The sequence below is a fragment of the Coenobita brevimanus genome, chromosome 14 (assembly GCF_032717465.1).
Source record: "Coenobita brevimanus isolate Jiangsu-jjx chromosome 14, ASM3271746v2, whole genome shotgun sequence".
NCBI classification, from domain to species: domain Eukaryota; kingdom Metazoa; phylum Arthropoda; class Malacostraca; order Decapoda; family Coenobitidae; genus Coenobita; species Coenobita brevimanus.
The window spans coordinates 1,895,001-1,913,674 of record NC_136967.1 but is presented as its reverse complement, the minus strand read 5'-3'; the positions used below and the strand labels follow the sequence as shown (position 1 = coordinate 1,913,674).

Genomic DNA, 18,674 nt, shown 5'->3' with positions numbered 1-18,674 from the left:
TCTGGGTGTACGATGACAACGTTCTTCCTACCACCAAACGATGCTATTCAACAAAGGGCAATCAAACGCCTTCCGAAACAAGAGCTTTATACACCAGACACCACCTCTGAATTGGATAGTTTCCGTACTACTAATGCGCCAAAGCAGAGTGAAAGGCGTATAGCTTTCTGTTCCCTAAGTGTGGCGTCTGGTCATCCTTCACCTCCTTCAATATACACAACTCTGATTTTGACCAGGAAATGATGACGAAGGAAAAAATCGATCTGGTATGATGTGTAATTCCGATCAATGACTGTGGATCTGAAAGGTGAGATATGAAATTCTGTATGGTGTTTGTGTTTATATTCCAATCACGCCCTGACTGTAAATGTATGTGTGGAAAACTGGGCAGAACATAAACAATAGACAGGAGGGGATGGGTGTGGTGGGTGGAGGGAAGGACTATGGACCAGGTAACAGCGAAAGACTAGTTCTCGGAAGCGCGTGTGTGGGGAGGGAGAAGGGATGAGTAGGGTGTGGAGGGAGAGGGAGAAGGGTGGGAAGGGAGAGATATGGGGGGCTGAGGGGTGACGGAGGTGATGGGTGGGGATGATGGGTAAGGGAGGTGATGGGTAGGGGGTGGAGGGGTGAAGGGTGGGGGTGAATGGGTGAGGGAGGTTGATGAAGACGGGGACACTGAACCTCACAGGAAGGAAGAGTGTCTAAAAGAGGAGGAAGGTGAGGGATGACAGGTATAGGGGTGAGGGGGTGAGGGGTGAAGGAGGTAGGGGTTGATGAAGAGGGGGGACACCGCACAGCACAGAAGGAAGAATGGCGAAAGAGGAGGGAAGAGGGAGTGATGGGAGAGAGACACAGCACAGCACCTCCACCCCCTCAGCACACAGCACCCCTGGGGCCAGCACTCCATCACAGCACCACAGTCTGAGGGGCCACGGGAGCTGCATGAACACGAGACACGGGGCTACTACAGAAGGCGAAGGAGGAGACAAGGCACGAGACACCGGCCTAATCACATCACAAGAAAAGAGACTGAAGACTAACAAGACAAGGTTCTCCAAGGACATGACAGAAAAAGGCAGTTAATTCACCACGACATGACAATAAATAAGGTTAATTCTAAGACATGACTGGGAGAATCTTCTTATTGACATGGCAGGGAATGAGCTCTCCCAGACATTACAAGAGTTCTCCCAGGCACGGCAAGGAAACAGTTCTCCTAAAAATAACAGAAATTTCTCCTACTGGCATGACACGAGCTCTCCTAAACATGATAAAAAAAAGACAAAAATAAATCGCCCCCAGACACAACAGGTCAAGATTCCTAGGGCACAAGAGGTAAGGAGTTTCAGCAAGACATTCCATCATGACAGGAGTTAAGGTGGCTCAAGACCTTTTATAAACGAGCACAAGATTTACTATTAACATGACGGGCACGCTGCTGACATGACGCTCTGCCAGTGCGTAAGGTGAGGCTCTGCAAGTGACGTGACGGGAGGTATGGGGAGAGGGGAGGGCTGAGCCGGACATAAGCCAGTCATAGGGGCGGCTGAGGTGGCTTTTGAGGAAAGGGGGTTGTGGATGTTTGGATGTATTGGACTGGAGTTTGGTGGACGCCCCGACACCTCTTCCTTTGTGGCTTACTTACACATTACATATAAGTATTCTCTTGATTATTTAACCCTCAGACTTAATTTATTCAACTGAACGAGTGAACTAAAATGGTGAAGGGGTAGGAAATCTTAGTTACCTCACTCACTACAATACCGTGTGTTGCTTATAATACGAGCACAGTTACCGCCAAACAAGGGAAACTCCTCACAATCAAGGAAATAAACAAGATAACATTCTAAGGAGTCATGTAACAAGGAAGTAGCGAGGAAGAGGTGTCAAGGAGTAGCATGATTTCTGAAGTGCACAGCCTTTGAACTCACCACGATAGTACAAAAACAGTAGCCATTACAAGATACACTGTACTGTAATAATAGCACTAAATTAGACGCTAGTACTCATAGGCTAGCAGATCCCATGCAGCGGCAGGCCTGTCATGTCTACGTTATGCACATCTCATCTCATTTCAACCATCAGCCAAAGGAGTAAAGGGATCAGAATTGCATACCCAGAAGAAACTATAATTCAGAGGTGGAGAATGCTTGAGTGTGTGTGTGTGTGTGTGTGTGTGTGTATGTGTGTGTGTGTGTGTGTGTGTGTGTGTCATTAATGCATACAGACACGTCCCAGTGTTATTAGTGTTGTGTGTGTGTGTGTGTGTGTGTGTGTGTGTGTGTGTGTGTGTGTGTGTGTGTGTGCGTGTGTGTGTGTGTGTGTGTGGTTATTAATTCATACATACACGTACCAGTGTTATTGGCGTTACGGATGTGTGTGTGTGTGTGTGTGTGTGTGTGTGTGTGTGTGTGTGTGTGTGTGTGTGTCATTAATTCATACAAACACATACCAGTGTTATTTGTGGTGTGTGTGTGTGTGTGTGTGTGTGTGTGTGTGTGTGTGTGTGTGTGTGAGTGCATCTGAAAGCACATGCCCATTAGCCTGTGCGAGTGTGTCTGCGTTAATACATGCAATGCCATCTGAATATATACATGCTAGTGTGTGTGTGTGTGTGTGTGTGTGTGTGTGTGTGTGTTTCCTCCTCACAAAGCAACACAAAACAATACATCTGCTAAATGACTCAACAAAACTGAACAAAGTCACACACAAAAATCAACATTAACTCTTTCTTATAATTTAGCTTTACAAATCCACGTGATTAGAGTTACAAACAAAAAATATATATCTCTTGGGACGAAGGAGTTGAATTGGCTCACTTTTCTCTCCGTATCTTTAACTCTTCCTTCCTTCCTCCTTCCTTTATTTTTTTTTATTTTTTTCCTTCTTCTTCTTTGCCTCCCTCCTTCCTCCTGAGTTTCATATTCACATCTTCTTATTTCTCACTTTAATCTTCCTTCTCCCTTTCTTCCTCCTCCCTTTCTTTCTTCCTCCTTCCTTCCTTTCTTCCTCCTCCCTTCCTTTCTTCCTCCTCTCTTCCTTTCTTCCTCCTCCCTTCCTTTCTTCCTCCTCCCTTCCTTTCTTCCTCCTTCCTTCCTTTCTTCCTCCTTCCTTCCTTTCTTCCTCCTTCCTTTCTTCTTCCTCCCTTCCTTTCTTCCTCCTCCCTTCCTTTCTTCCTCTTCCCTTCCTTTCTTCCTCCTCCCTTCCTTTCTTCCTCCTCCCTTCCTTTCTTCCTCCTCCCTTTCTTTCTTCCTCCTTCCTTCCTTTCTTCCTCCTTCCTTCCTCCTCCCTTTCTTTCTTCCTCCTTCCTTTCTTCCTCCTCCCTTCCTTTCTTCCTCCTCCCTTCCTTTCCTCCTCCTCCCTTCCTTTCTTCCTCCTCCCTTTCTTTCCTCCTCCTCCCTTCCTTTCTTCCTCCTCCTTTCCTTTCCTCCTCCTCCCTTCCTTTCCTCCTCCTCCCTTCCTTTCTTCCTCCTCCCTTCCTTTCTTCCTCTCCCTTCTGTTTGTGAATTCTTACTGATTTATCATTCTTTTTTCTACTCCATTATTCCTCTCCTTGCCTGCTTTCCTCCTCCTCCTCCTCCTCTCTCTCTCTCTCTCTCTCTCCATCAGCCTTCTCCCCCTCCTCTCATCCAATTCACCCCTCGACTTCCTCTCCTCAATTTAACATCTCTCTTCCTCCAATACCGTCTCTCTCCCTCACTTCTTTTAACCTTTTCTCTCCCTTCCTCCATATCTCAGGCAAGAACTTTTTTCCTTCCAGTCTCTCTTTCTCTCCCTTTCTCTCTCTCTCTCTCTCTCTCTCTCTCTCTCTCTCTCTCTCTCTCAGCTGTGTCGAAGTTGTTAAGAATGTCGAACTGGTCTGCGAACCTTCTCTCTTTCTTCCGCTCCTTCTCCCTCCCCTTCGTCTCTCTCTCTCTCTCTCTCTCCCCCTCCTTTCCTTCCCTCCCTCCTCGTTTCTTCCCTCTTACTTCCATGTTCTTCTCTCCCCCTTCGTCTCCCTCCCTCACTCTCCTCACCACTGACATGCCGTGAATGGCTAGTGAATGAATGAATGCATGAATGAATAGGTGGACTGATGAGGGTATGGATGAATGGAAACAGATGCAGGGATGGATGGAGAGAGAGATGGATGGATGGATGGATGGATGGATGGACAAAAGGATGGTCAGACAGATGGATGAATGTTGAAAGGAGAGACAGAAAGGTTGATGGAAGGATGGATGGATATGTGAAAAGATAGATGGATGGAGTAACAGATGAATGGAAGAAGAGATGAATAATTAAGTATCTGCATGGATGGATGGATGGATGGATGGATGGATGAATACGCGAGTGAATGTAAAGACAGAGAGATGAAATAAATAATGAATATGAAACACGTGTAATATTTTCTCTCCCAAATTTTCCCCACCTCTCTCTCTCTCTCTCTCTCTCTCTCTCACACACACACACACACACTCACACGAGTAGCAGTAAGGGTGCACATCAGTACATCCCAACACGATGCGTTAAAGTCATCATTATGAACACAACGCAGTACCAGACAGTGCACGTGTGTGTGTGTGTGTGTGTGTGTGTGTGTGTGTGTGTGTGTGTGTGTGTGTGTGTGTGTGTGTGTGTGTGTGTGTGTGTGTGTGTGTGTGTGTGTGATTAAACGCTGGGCTCTGAATGGCAAATTATATCGGGGTGACGAGGCTTGTTATGGTGGTTTGGTGTTGCTCCTCTTAACTACTGTTCTTGTTCTTGTTATTGTTATTGCTGTCCCTGTTCTTGTTATTGATGTTATTGTTATTGCTGTCCCTGTTCTTGTTATTGATGTTATTGTTATTGCTGTCCCTGTTCTTGTTATTGATGTTATTGTTATTGCTGTCCCTGTTCTTGTTATTAAGGTTATTGTTATGGGTGTTATTTGATACTGTTATGGGTGAGGATTTGCTTGATTTTATCGTCATTGATTTTATTTGTAGGTGATTGTTGTTGTTGTTGTTGTTATTTACTGTTGTTGTTTTCACTACGTATGACTGTTGTTGTTATTGTTGTTTTTGTTATGGTTGTTGTTCTTGCTAGATGAGGGTTTTCTGGGTGATGGGCTGCTTGTACTGTAGTGTGTGTGTGTGTGTGTGTGTGTGTGTGTGTGTGTGTGTGTGTGTGTGTGTGTGTGTGTGTCGTTGAGTACTCAGCTGTGTACATAAATACTCCTATTGTATTAAAGTTAGACCAATTACTACACCAATGTTATTCCTGTTATGTTCTGACGTAGGCTACTGTATCTACTGTTGTATTAGTGTAGCCATGTATTGTTGCTTTAGGGAAATTATTGTATGTATTGTATTAAATTATTGTATCTATTGTTGTATTAAATTACTGTTATCTACTGTTGTATTAAATCGTTGTATCTATTGCTCTATTACTGTATCTATTGTTGTATTAAATCGTTGTATCTATTGCTGTATTGTTATTGTATCTATTGTACCTATTTTTGTATCTATTGTTGTATTAAATTATTGTATCTATTGTTGTATTAAATTATTGCATCTATTGTTGTATTAAGTTATTGTATCTATTGTTGTATTACTGTATCTATTGTTGTATTAAATCGTTGTATCTATTGTTGTATTAAATTATTGTATCTATTGTTGTATTAAATCGTTGTATCTATTGTTGTATTAAATTATTGCATCTATTGTTGTATTAAATCGTTGTATCTATTGCTGTATTAAGTTATTGTATCTATTGTATTACTGTATCTATTGTTGTATGGCAGTCTTGAGTCTTGTATTATTACCATTGTACTAGGAAGCAAAATAGATAAAAAAAAAAATAGATAAAAAATGTATATATGGCCAAAAATTATCTATATATATATCCATTCCAAAAAACCGAAGCCATACATGTCAAAAGTTTGTATAAAATGTAATAATAATAATAAAAATAAAAAATAATAAAAAAAACTGGGAGAAAAGGAAGGGGGGGGGTGAAAATAATCATCTAAAAGAGAGAGAGACATTCTTCCAAAAATGGTTATATATATATATTAGAAAGGCATGCGGTTCAAAAAATGTAGATACCCATGCAAAAGTTTTATGTTAGCCTTCTTTAAAATTCGCATCAGAACCGGGCAGGTCTTTAAAAACTGCATCATAATAAAAGGAATTCTAAAAAAACGGGAAAAAAGAGGGTGAAAAAAGTATATAAAGAGAATTACAGTATTTTTTCTTTTTTACCTGTGTTGTGGTGGTCCAGGGTCTTGCTCTTAAAAATATAGGCAGACTCAAAAAACATCATGGTATATATATATCATTATCACAGGAGGCCTTAAAAATTAATATAATGGTTCATTCGAAAAGGCAGGGAACAGAAAAACCCCGTACTGAAAATCCTGGGCAGACTGAAACAAAAAATGGGATAAATGAGGAAAGAAAATGGGATGAGATTTTTTTAGCACCTTGTCACTGCGGAAAGAAAATAAACCAAAAAAAATAATAACTAAATAAATACTGAGATAAATAAGGGAAGAAAATGGGATGAGATTTTTTAGTACCCTGTCAATGTGGAAAAGAAAATAAGCACATAAATAAGAAAATACTGAGATAAATAAGGACAGAAAATGAGATATGATTTTTTTTTAAACACTTTGGCACGGAGGAGACAAAATAAATAAATAAATAAATAAATAATACTGGAATAAAGTATGAGAAAATTAAAGCACGAAAAGACTGACCATTTTTTAAATATTATACACTATGGACTTGAAAAAAATAAATACACTGAAAAAAAGAGAATAAATCGCTGAATAAAATATGTACATTAGTATATATATGACAAAGAATAAGTAATCTTAATTCATTTTTACATTAAACGAGGTAAGACTTTAAAAAATAATTACCAATGATATATAAACACAAGAACACGGCATTAATAAACATAAAACACTAGGGGAAATTAAACACAGAAAAGAATGAATTACAAGAACAGCTAAGAATGAGGTACTAAAATATATATATGTGGAAAAATGAATATACTAACTCTTGCCCAAAGACAGACACATCCTACCTCCAAACAACTTCTCTGACAAAGAACCAATGGCCGCGAAATGATGGTGATTAGTCTAGACGATTGTTGGCGGCTTTGGTGACCTCGATTACCCCCAACTAAGACTAATTGCTTGTTAACTACCTCTTATTGCTCTCTGGGTGGTTTACTCGTAGGTATAGGATGCTCCCTTAACACCCCTTCCTGAGTGATTTATCTGGTTTATTACATCTTACTGTCCTCTTCCGCGATTATATAAAATTCTGTAATATCGCCAGACTCTGCAATAATAACGTACAAAAGAATATGAACCAACCATATCCAAAAATAAATCGCTAAGGAAGAGGTGTTAGGGGGCTTCCTTAACCGACCAAAATACAGGCTTCTCATTTGTTAAGTACCGTTAAGTATCTAAGTACTCTTTATCACTTAACTGCTCTTTCATTCTAATGCGTCTAACTTATAAAATCTAGTAATCTTCATCTACACCTAAATTGCTCTCTTTCTCTAGCTGCTTTCTAACTTGCTAACTAACCCTCGCTATCACGTCCTAACCTCTAATTACTCTTCATCTAACAGGCAATCTTAGGTCAACAACAAACCTTAACAAGCGAAATGATTTAGTACGTCACTCACAGTCCCGATATTCTAGCGTCCTGTTCCAAATGAGGTCACGCGATTTTAAGAGAGAGAGAGAGAGAGAACCTACGTCGTTTCATATGTCTTCGCATTCCATGTATGTTCCTTAATAAATTTAAACAATATGCAAATTCTTAATAAAATAATCGAACTGAGCATTCTCTCCCTCTCTCTCTCTCCGTTATCATTATTACTGCATGTATCCCTAACTCGCATTTGTATTCTCTCTCTGTCTTTCCTACTCTCTCTCTCTCTCACTTCCATCCATCTCCGTCATCATTGTTACTGCATGTATCCCTAACTCGCTATTGTATTCTCTCTCTCTCTCTCTCTCTCTCTCTCTTCTTTATGACCATCGGAGAGAGACAACACAAATCAATTTCGCTGACCCTCATCACTTTCATTCCTGCTCCCGTTTTCTTCCACCAGCTTTAAAGAGAAAAGGCGAATTTTCAGGGTAACTCAATTAGTCCACCTGACCTACATCTCATGGCCAAAATTTTAGAGACAAGCCACAATAGGCGGTGGTGAGGGGAAGAGTGGAAATAAAAAAAAATGAAAAGAAAAATGCGTGTGGTCAAAGAGGCCTGGGAGCATGATGAGGGGGACCAAGTTAGCCCCCCCCCCCCAGCCAATCTCTCTCTCTCTCTCTCTCTCTCTCTCTCTCTCTCTCTCTCTCTCTCTCTCTCTCTCTCTCTCTCTCTCTCTCTCTCTCTCTCTCTCTCTCCGTTATCTAACTTCATCTCCTACGATCACAACATCTTCGTAACTTTAACTCCTACGAAACTTATTTACGTAACTTTTCCCTCCATTACGGAACAGCATAACCTTAGCACCTTTCAAGAAGCCACTGAACTCCCACGAAAATAATTACCAAGCCACTGAACGTAAAGAATTATAGGCTTTCACTGTTTTTCTTTCTTACACACTGAAAATTTGCATCGCCTTTTTAAACCACAAAGATGATATTTACTTTACCCCCTGCATGCAATATGGCAAGCGATCTTATTGTTGCAAGCTAAATAACGCTGGACGATTTTCTTTGAGAGAGAGAGAGAGAGATTCACTTCCTCTATCCCAGGAACTATTGTAAACTATTCTAACCACTTTGAACAAGCAGAATTTCCTATATGACTATTTTCTCATATGCCACGGTCCATTTTTCCTAGAGTTTGATTACCTAGACGCTCCGAATCACTTAGTTACCCTCCTTCTAAAATAACTCTGATATACACCTATTTCTAGATGCAAGAGATTATTTCCTAGATAAAAGAAAAATAGGTTACTTAATAATACATGAGTTTGTTTTCCTAGACGCTACATATCATTTCTAGGTAGTTATCCTTGACCTAAAATTAATCCAAGCTAGGTATTTCCAGATTTTGCCTTCCTACAGATATCCTTTATCATATCGTATCGTTTCGCATCGTTCGCATCCTAACAAAAACATAATGAAAAACAATGCAAACTTTATTCAGTGTATCGTATCGTATCGTTCATATCGTCATCTAACAAAAATTAACCGAAAGACAATGCAAAATTAACTCAGTGTGACAAATTGTTTCCTATGAGCGTTCACTGCTACACACGAAACTACCATCAACCATTACGACCATCACTACCATCCCCTCACCTTATTAGCACAACAGAGTGGCTTAAACACGCTAATTATCACCCAAAGGTCTGTTTTAATCTATATATTAATTTTAAAATGGCGGGGGACAGGGCGACATGGAGGCGATTTGTCTGTGGCCACCCCTCACGGGATTAAGGCGTCTGGCAATAGATAGATAGATACTAATTTTCATACTTTTTGCCTGACTCCTGCAGCCTCACACAAGATAGATATAATTTTTCACACTTTATCTGACCATTGCAGCCCCACACTACCACCCCAACGGATCTATAATTCTATATAAATAAAATAATTGCACAGAATGACTAAAACACGCTAAATATAACTGCAATGTAATCTTTAATCCATATATAATTTTTCATACTTTCTCCTGACCCCTACAGCCCCACCCTACCACCCCAGTGAACCAAAAAGTTTATGGTATCAAAGAATTAACTGCATATTCACAGATGCCACGGTATACTCTGGCCTTTGGTTCCTTCTTTCTTGCATTAAAAAAACAGCAAAAATACTGAATAAACTCTCCTAGTCAATACCCAAGTCTTTTTCCACCTAAAATAAATATCCCAGGTGTTCTAAATTTCGTGTACATGATACTAATTAATTAACCTAGAGATACCTGAGTCCTAATTAACCCCTTCCGTGCCATGACGCGTTCTCGTACTTAATTCCTGCTGCTTCCAGGCGATTTTTACTAAGGAGAGCTCAATAGTAAAGAAAGAGTTAGTAAAGGCATTCCACCTCCCCAGTACGAGAGGAATAAGATGAATAAAATGGTCTGGAGAAAGCAAGAATAAAATAAAAAGGGCTTGCGAGAGTTGAAAGAGGTTGATATTGCCCCTTCAATCCAATTATGCCTTTTTTACGATTTTATGCAACCCGTTCGAACTGAGGGGAGGTGGATTTTATATATATAGCCTCCTTTGACTTCTTCACTACCAAGGGGTTTCATAAGCTCAAAGAAATCGTCTGGAGTAAGCAAGAACTGAGTGGAAAAGACGTCGCAGGTCAGAAGGGGTTAAAAGAGTAAGTGAAATCAATCGCGCGTGTACCGTAGACTTTCCCCGCCCCTCGGACCTACCTTTGATGACGAGCGTGTCCGAATGCGAGGCGGTGCGGGCGGGATTCCGGGCCAGGCAGGTGTAGTTGCCGGAGTGGGTGGCGGCGTGGGCGTGGGACAGGATGAGGGCGGAGGAGAAGTTGTCCAGCGGGCGGAGGGTGAGGCCGTTGGGTGGGTCGTGGGCGGTGATGCGGGCACCGTCCTTGAGCCAGGTGAGGGTGAGAGGCAGGTCCCCCCGCCGCACCGAGCACATCACCTGGATACGCTCACCCTCGCTCACCTCCCCGAAGGTAAAGGGGTTCACGGTGGGGGGCACTGCGGAGGGGTGGGGGAGGGGGAAAGGGAGGAGAGGGAGTAATGAGGGAAAGGGAAGAAGGGAAAGGGAGGGGAGAGATGAAAGAAGGAAAGGGAAGGAGAAGGGAAAGGGGGAGAGCGAAGAGGGAAAAGAAAGGTAGAGGATAAAACGAGCAAGGAAAAGAGGGAGAGTGGGAAAGGGGAGGGAGAGGGAGGAAGGAGAGAAAGAGAGGGAAGAGGAAGGAGGGTACAAGAGGGAAAGAAAAAGGGGAAAAAGAGGGGAAAGGGAAAGACGATAGAGAGGGAAGAAAGAAGAGGAAAAAGGGAGGGAGAAAAATGGGAAAGGACAGAGGGAAGGAGAGAGAGAGAGAGAGAGAGAGAGAGAGAGAGAGAGAGAGAGAAACACGAAAGACATACCGAAAGAAACGAAAGAACAGGAGAGGAGGGGGGTTAGATATGCAAACGAAAGCAAGGGGACGAGAAGAAAAGAGAAAGTGAAAGAGAGATTGAACGAGATGTGATTGCAGGGAAGGGAGAGAGAGAGAGAGAGAGAGAGAGAGAGAGAGAGAGAGAGAGAGGATGAAAAAGAAAATGGAGAAGGGATTTGCAAAACATAAAGGCCAGGTGATGACATAAAAAAAAAAAAAAAAAAAAGAAGAAGAATACGAGGAAAAATGGCAGAAAAAGTCCAAGAATATTACGATGGGGAGAGAAGCAATGACAAAAAGTGTGAAAGAAAGGCAAGAAACAGGGAAAAAGGGAAAATGGGAAAGATGGAAAAAAAAAGGGCAGAATATTTATGAAAGAAAAAAGATGATGGATGACACGGGGAAGAAAAGGAAAAGGGGAATGGGAGGCGAGAGGAAATGGGAAGAAGGGAAAGAGAAGAGGAAGGAATATAGGAAACGAGGAAAAGGAAGAAAAGAGAAATGAAGAAGGTTAAGGAAAAGGAAGAGGAAGGAAAAGGAAATAAAGAAGTGGAAGAAGAAGGAAAGGAAAGAGGGAGGAAAAGGAAAGGAGGAAGTGGAAGGAAAAGGAAGGAGGAAGGAAAACAGGAGGATGAAGAAGGGGCGAGGGGAAGGAAAAGGGGGAAGGATGAGGAAAAGGTTGGGGGGACAGGACAGGAGAGGGGAGGGGGGGAGGAAGGTAGGGAAGGACACAAAAAAAAGGGGGGGGAGAGGAAAAAAGGAAAGAGAAAAGCCACCATAAACCTTCAGATTAATAATAATAATACAACCCAGCAGACGCAGCACACTCCCCCCAAAACACATTACCATTGACAAAGAGGGGTTCGGTGTGGGAGACGGTGGCGGCGTCATTCGTAGCGGTACAGGTGTAATTCCCGGTGTGGCGCTGGGTCAGGTGCTCCACGGTCAGGATGGACGAGTACCTGTCAATCCGCTGCACCTTCGTACCGGGCACCGTCTCGGCTGGCGTACCGTCCTTCGTCCAGGTGATGTGAAGAGGCAGGTCCCCGCCGTTCAAGGTGCATATGACGGACAGGCGCTCCCCTAAAGTCAGGTCCTGGCGCACTGTGAACTGGCTCATCTTCGGGGGAACTGACGGTGTGGTGTAGCAGTGTTAAGCAGAGATGGAGACCGAGGAGGGCGGGGGGGGGGGGGAAGTACATGGAGGAAAATGTGAAAGAAAAAATGAAGGAAAAAGAGGGGCAGGACGCAGAAAAAAAAAGAAAGACTGAAGAAAAATGTTACAAAGAAAAAGAGGGGAAAAAAGTGGTGCAGAACGCGGGTGAAAAAAACACTGAAGAAAGATGCTTCAAAGAAAAAAGGAAAGAAAAAGGAAAAGAAATACAGACAGCATGAAAGCAAGAAAGAGTGAGAGAGATAGTACATAGAAGAAAAATGCAAAAAAAAAAAAAAGAAAAAACGAAATATTGTCGGAAAAGAATGGCTGAAAAGAGACAAATATAAAGAAAAGAAAACAAAGCAAAAAAGAACAAAAAATAAAAGAAAAAAATAAGAAAAAAGAAAGAGAAAACAGAAAAAGAAAATTGAAAATACAGAAAAAGGAAAAGAATGTGGAAAAATAGGAAAAAGAGCTGGGAAGAGGCAAAGAAAGATAAAGGCAAAGAGAAAAACATAAAAAACAATAACAAGAAAAACAAAAGAATAATAAAGAAGGATTGAAAAGGTGCAATAATAGCAAAATATGGGCATAAATAAAAAAAATAATATAAACGCGGGCTTACACGTGTCTAGTCTCTGAGCGAAGGCAAGAGGAAAGAGAGAATTTGATATGAAGCTTAACGAAGAGAGGGAAAAAGAACGATATTATGGGAAAAAGAAACGAAGGAAGAGGTATAACTATGAAAACCCAAGGAACAGAAAACGGAGAAAATAAAATGCAAATATATAAGAACGAAAAAAAAAAAGAAACAAGAAAAAGGAAAATAACAAAGACAGAAAACAAAAAAATAAAAACAAATGAAGAAAATTATACACGAAAAAATGAAAATATATATAACTAGGAAAAAACACAAAGACCACAAACTTAAGAAAAAAAATGAATGAGAAACAGGAAAATAACTGAGTGAAAAGCAGACAGGGAGGAAAAACTGGAAACTTGGGAGAAGCCTTCGTGGAAATTATATAAACCTTGGTGTATGAGGGGAGAGGGAGGATGAAGACAGAAAAAAGAAAGAAGAAAAAGAAAGGAAGAAGATAGAGGAGGAGGAGGAGGAGGAGGAGGAGGAGGAGGAGGAAGAGGAGGAGGAGGAGGAGGAAGAGGAGGAGGAGGAGGAGGAGATGAAGAAAGTATGGAAGAGGAGTGGAAGAAAACAGTGCAGTAGATTGACAAAAGGGGTTAGTGTCATGTGGGTTATAACGAGATGGGAGAAAGAATAAAGGAAAGATATAGAAGCTAAAAAAAAAGATGAGAGAGAGAGAGAGAGAGAGAGAGAGAGAGAGAGAGAGAGAGAGAATACGAAGGAGGCAAAAAGGGGTGAAAAATAAGTGGAATAAGACAAAAAATAAATAAATATATATATAAATGCATCCAGTCACACCTTCGGCCTTAACAACATCTATGTGGATTTACGGAGGCAGAAAAAACGAGGGAAAAATGGGAATATAAGACAGAAAAAAGGGGAGAAAAGGAGAATAGAAACTGGATACTGAAAAAAAAAAAAAAAGATTCCTGCCACGTGTATGTGATGACGCAGAAGGGAAATGACAAAAGGAGAGAGAGAGAGAGAGAGAGAGAGAGAGAGAGAGAGAGAGAGAATAATCTAGCCGGGTATCTGACACAGAGAAAACACAGAAACGACGTAGGAAAGAAATGGATAAAACCTGGAGAGAATAACTGATATAAAACGAAAAAAAAAAAACAAAAACAAAACGAAGCAAGGAAAAGGAATATCATCATCATCATCATCATTATCATCACCATCACCACCACCACCACCACACACCACCACCTCCACCGTCATCATTATCACCACCACCACCACCACTATCATCATCATCATCATCATCATCAATTACTAAAAATAAAAGGGATCGAGGAGAATGGATTAAAAAAAAAATAGGGAATGTAAATGGAATGAGATAAACCCTTTGTGGTGAGGCTGTGATGCGGAAAAGAAAAGGAAGAAAGAAAGAAAGAAAGAAAAAGAAAGAAGACTGAACGTAAAAGCAAAGCAGTGTGATTTATCGAGAGAGAGAGAGAGAGAGAGAGAGAGAGGATGGTTTGTATACAGGACATCACCACCATCATCATCATCATTATCACCACCACAGCCATCCTCATCATCACCACCAATAATTACCACCACTTCCACTACTACCATCATCATCATCACTATCGCGAGGCTGTATAAAAAAAATAAAAATAACGGTAGTGGAAAAAGGTACACATTAGGCCATAGATGAGTAGCAAATCTCTCCCTATCTCTCTCACACACACACACACACACACACACACACACGAAGCATAAAACAGCGAGGTGCCTGGGTGTGTACGTAAAGGAAATTAACACCACAAACACCTGATGCCCACACACACACACACACACACACACACACACACACACACACACACACACACACACACACAAACTCTCTGGGATAAACCTCCTTGTTTCACTTATCACACTCAAAATTTTCCCTCTTATTCACAATCTATTCACTGCTTCATTTCTAACTCATAGAAAACGGTATAGTGGCCCTTCAGTACGAGTTTTTTTTTATTCATTATTTGGCACGACCAGATTTTTTATATATATTTTTTTTTAGTGGTGACCTCGTGGGGGTTATCAAAATTTTCCATTTAACCTCTTCAATACGATTTTTTTATATGCCTCGATTTTTTTTAATGCGGATTAGCGACCTCTCGTACTGAAGGGGTTATTTCTAGCTTGTCTCTCTTCGTACCTGTGCATATTCTTCACGACTTATTCACCTGTAACTTATTCACTCCACACCTTAGTTTTTACTTGTTTATCGTTTACCTGTCACTTATTCATTCAACACCTGATTCACGCCTTGATTCATCCCGTAATCCTTCGTCTGCCTCACCTACCATCTTCACTCACCCTTCCTCATCTCACTATCCTCTGCCTCTCTCCCTCCCTAACCCCCCATCATCCACCTTCTTCACTCACTATCCCAGTCTCACTATCTCTTATCTCACCCCTTATCTTCAATCTTTTTAACCCATGTCTCACTTTGGTCTTCCTCATCTATCTTCACTCCGTATCTTCAATCTTCTATCCTCACTCCATAGCTTCAGTCTCACTATTCCTTGCCTCTCTCCTATTCTTCCTCATCCATTTTACTTCAATCTCTTATCATCCATTCACTTTACCATCTCTTGCTTCACTTTTATATTTCCTCATTCATTTGCCTCACCCTTCATCATTCACTCTCTTCGCTCATTATCATCTTAAATCCTACCCTCTCTCAGCTCTCCCTGCCTCTTCCATCCTCACTCCTACCCTGCCTGACCCACCCCTGCCTCAATCGTATCTTCCAGGTCCATCCCCTGCCTCACTCGTACCTTCCAAATCCATTCCCTGCCTTAATACTACCCTGCCTGACCCATCTAATACCATGCTCCTATCCTGCCTGACCCATCCTCTGCCTTACCCTACCCTGCTTGACCCATCCTCTGCCTTATCCTACCCAGCCTGACCCATCTTCTGCCCTACCCCTACCCAGCCTGACCCATCCTCTGCCTTATCCTACCCTGCCTTACCCCTACCCTCCCTGACCCATCCTCTGCCTTACTCCCACCCAGCCTTACCCCTACCCTGCCTGACCCATCCTCTGCCTTACCCTACCCTGCCTCACCTAGGACCTGCACGGTGGCTGAGGCGGAGTGTGACCTGCCCTGCTTGTCGGTGGCGGTGCAGGTGTAGGTGCCTGGGTCGCCTGTCTTCTGCACCCTCGTCACCACCAGCGTACCGTTGTCGTGTACCCTCTGCCTCGCTGTCTGGGGGAGCGATCGCCCGTCTGTGGGGGGTGGCGGGGGCGGAGATGTGTGGGGGGAGGGTAGGAAGTGGGCGGAAGGGGAGTGGAAGTGGGGGGAAGGGGAAAGAATATGAGGGGAAGGATGAGAAATATGGGGGAAGAGGATAGGAAAAGGGGGAAGGGGATAGGACGTGGAGGGAAGGATAGGAAGTGGGGGGAAGGGGAGAAAAAGTGGGGGGAAGGGATAGGAAGTGGAGGGAAGGGGAGAGGGTGTGGGGGTAAGGGGATAGGAAGTGAGGGGAGGGGAAAGGATATAGGAGGGAGGGATAGGAAGTGAGGGGAAGAGGATAGGAAGTGGGGGAAGGGGACAGGATATACGGGGGAGGGATAAGAAGTGGGGGGGAAGAGGATAGGAAGTGGGGGAAGGATATAGGGAGTGGATAGGAAGTGGGGGAAGGATATAGGGAGTGGATAGGGTGTGGGGGGAAGGATATAAAATGAGGGGAAGGGGATAGAAAATGGGGGAAGGGGAGAGGATATAGAAAGGGGGGATAGGAAGTGGGGGGAGGGGACAGAATTGAGAGGAGGTGATAAGATGAAGGGGGGAGGGGTTAGATGGGGGGTACAGGTAAGGTTAAATGGGGTTGAGAAAGAAATAGGTGAGAAGGATAGATATATAGACAGATAGATAAATAGATTGATAACAGACAGATAAAAGATAGAATGTGTGTGTGTGTGTGTGTGTGTGTGTGTGTGTGTGTGTGTGTGTGTGTGTGTGTGTGTGTGTGTGTGTGTGTGTGTGTGTGTAAGTGAAAGGAATAAAAGGGGCGAGATTGGAGGGGAAATGTAAAGAATTGTGAAGGGAAGAGGGGAGACAGGGGAAGAAAGAGGGGAAACGCAGAAAAAATGTAATTAGAAATGGAAATAAGAAAAGAAAGAGGGATAATAGGGTGAGGGGAGAGTGAGTGAGAGGGGAGAGGGAGATAAAGATCCACAATGAGAGAGAGAGAGGGGGGGGGAGGTAAGAGGGGAGGGGAGGGGGAGATTACAAACAAATTAGATAATGCAATATTTTCATAATTGCTTTAATGACAGATTATATCATCACTATTGCCTACCTTGCTTCTCTACTCTCTCTCTCCCTTTATCATTGCCTCCCTTATTTCTGTACCCACATCCCCATCCTGACTCCCCTTCCCCCCTACTCCCCCTCCCTTTCTCCTATCCTTCTCTCCCTCTACCTTTCAGTCTCCCCTCCCTCTCCTCTACTTTCCCCCTCCCTCTCCCTCTTTCTCTACCTCCCCTCCCTTCTTCTTCTCTCCCTCTACCTTTCAGTCTCCCCTCCCTCTCCCTCTTTCTCTACCTCCCTTCCCCCCTCCCTCCCTTCCCTCCCTACCTCTAGACCACGTGATCTTCGCCAGGGGGTAACCAGCGGCGGGGCAGGCCAGGGTCAGTTGCTCCCCCGCCACGGCAGTCACCACGGACATGGGGCGTACGTAGGCAGGACCTGGAGGAGGGGGGGAGAAAGTATCATCATCACTATCATCATTAGGGTTAGTAGGCATCATTATCATTAAGGTTAGTGGGCATTATTATCATTAGGGTTAGCAGGTAGCATCATCAACATCAATCATCATCATCACCATCATCACTAAATATATCGAAAATTAATATGTCATCATTATCATTATTATCATTATTAGATTAAGTATACAGAAAATTAATCTGTCATCATCATCATCATCATCATCATCATCAAAGTATATATAAAATGAATCACTCTCATCATCACCATCACCACAGGCAGATCTGAAGTGAAGCCCTCTCCACCATCATCATCATCATCATCACTCTAAATAAACCTAAAATGAAACTCTCTCTCTCCCTCTCTCTCAATCAGTGTTCGCATTCCAAGCATACCTTCATCCCACCTTTTTCCCCCACCAATTAATCCCGACTTTGCCTTAACAATTTAATCTAAAGGTGTGCACAGGTATATATATATATTTTTTTCCTATGGTTTAAATGAGGAATATTATACAGTTGCAATATCATCATCACCAGCTGCATCATCACTATCATCGTCGTCATTACCTTCATCATCATCACTGTCATCGTCGCCATTACCTTCATCATCGTCATCGTCGTTGTCATTACCTTCATCATCATCGTCATCATCACTATCATCGTCTTCATTATCACTGTCATCAACACCATCATCATCATATTCATCATCACTATCATCATCATTTTATAGTCCACTCGCATAGATAGATAAATAGATAGATAGATAGATAGATACATAGATAAACAGACAGATAGACAGATAGAGATGAGTCACACACCTTACACATATTTTATTTTATAGTCCACACGCATAGATAGACAGATAGACAGACAGACAGATAGATACAGCAGATAGACATAGTAGACAGATGGGTAGGTAGGTAGGCAGATAGATAAATAGATAGATTCATAAGCAAAACATACCTACATACAGACAGACATGAATAGACTGCAATAGAGCTCATCACAAACTCACTTCTGCTCCAGTCTAACCACGACTCCTTCCTCTGGACACTGA

At 42.4% G+C, this 18,674-nt stretch overlaps 1 protein-coding gene across 1 annotated transcript in view; it reads right to left on the bottom strand.

Moving 5' to 3' along the window:
* The window catches only part of LOC145417807 (cell adhesion molecule Dscam2-like), a 252,292-nt gene that overhangs the window by 34,444 nt on the left and 199,174 nt on the right, over window positions 1-18,674 (bottom strand). The window contains exons 12-14 of the mRNA XM_080286430.1: window positions 17,487-17,597; window positions 15,971-16,132; window positions 10,389-10,682 (exon numbers count right to left, since the gene is read on the bottom strand). Coding sequence (XP_080142556.1) covers window positions 10,389-10,682; window positions 15,971-16,132; window positions 17,487-17,597 — 567 coding nt within the window. The remainder of the gene's footprint in view (window positions 1-10,388; window positions 10,683-15,970; window positions 16,133-17,486; window positions 17,598-18,674) is intronic.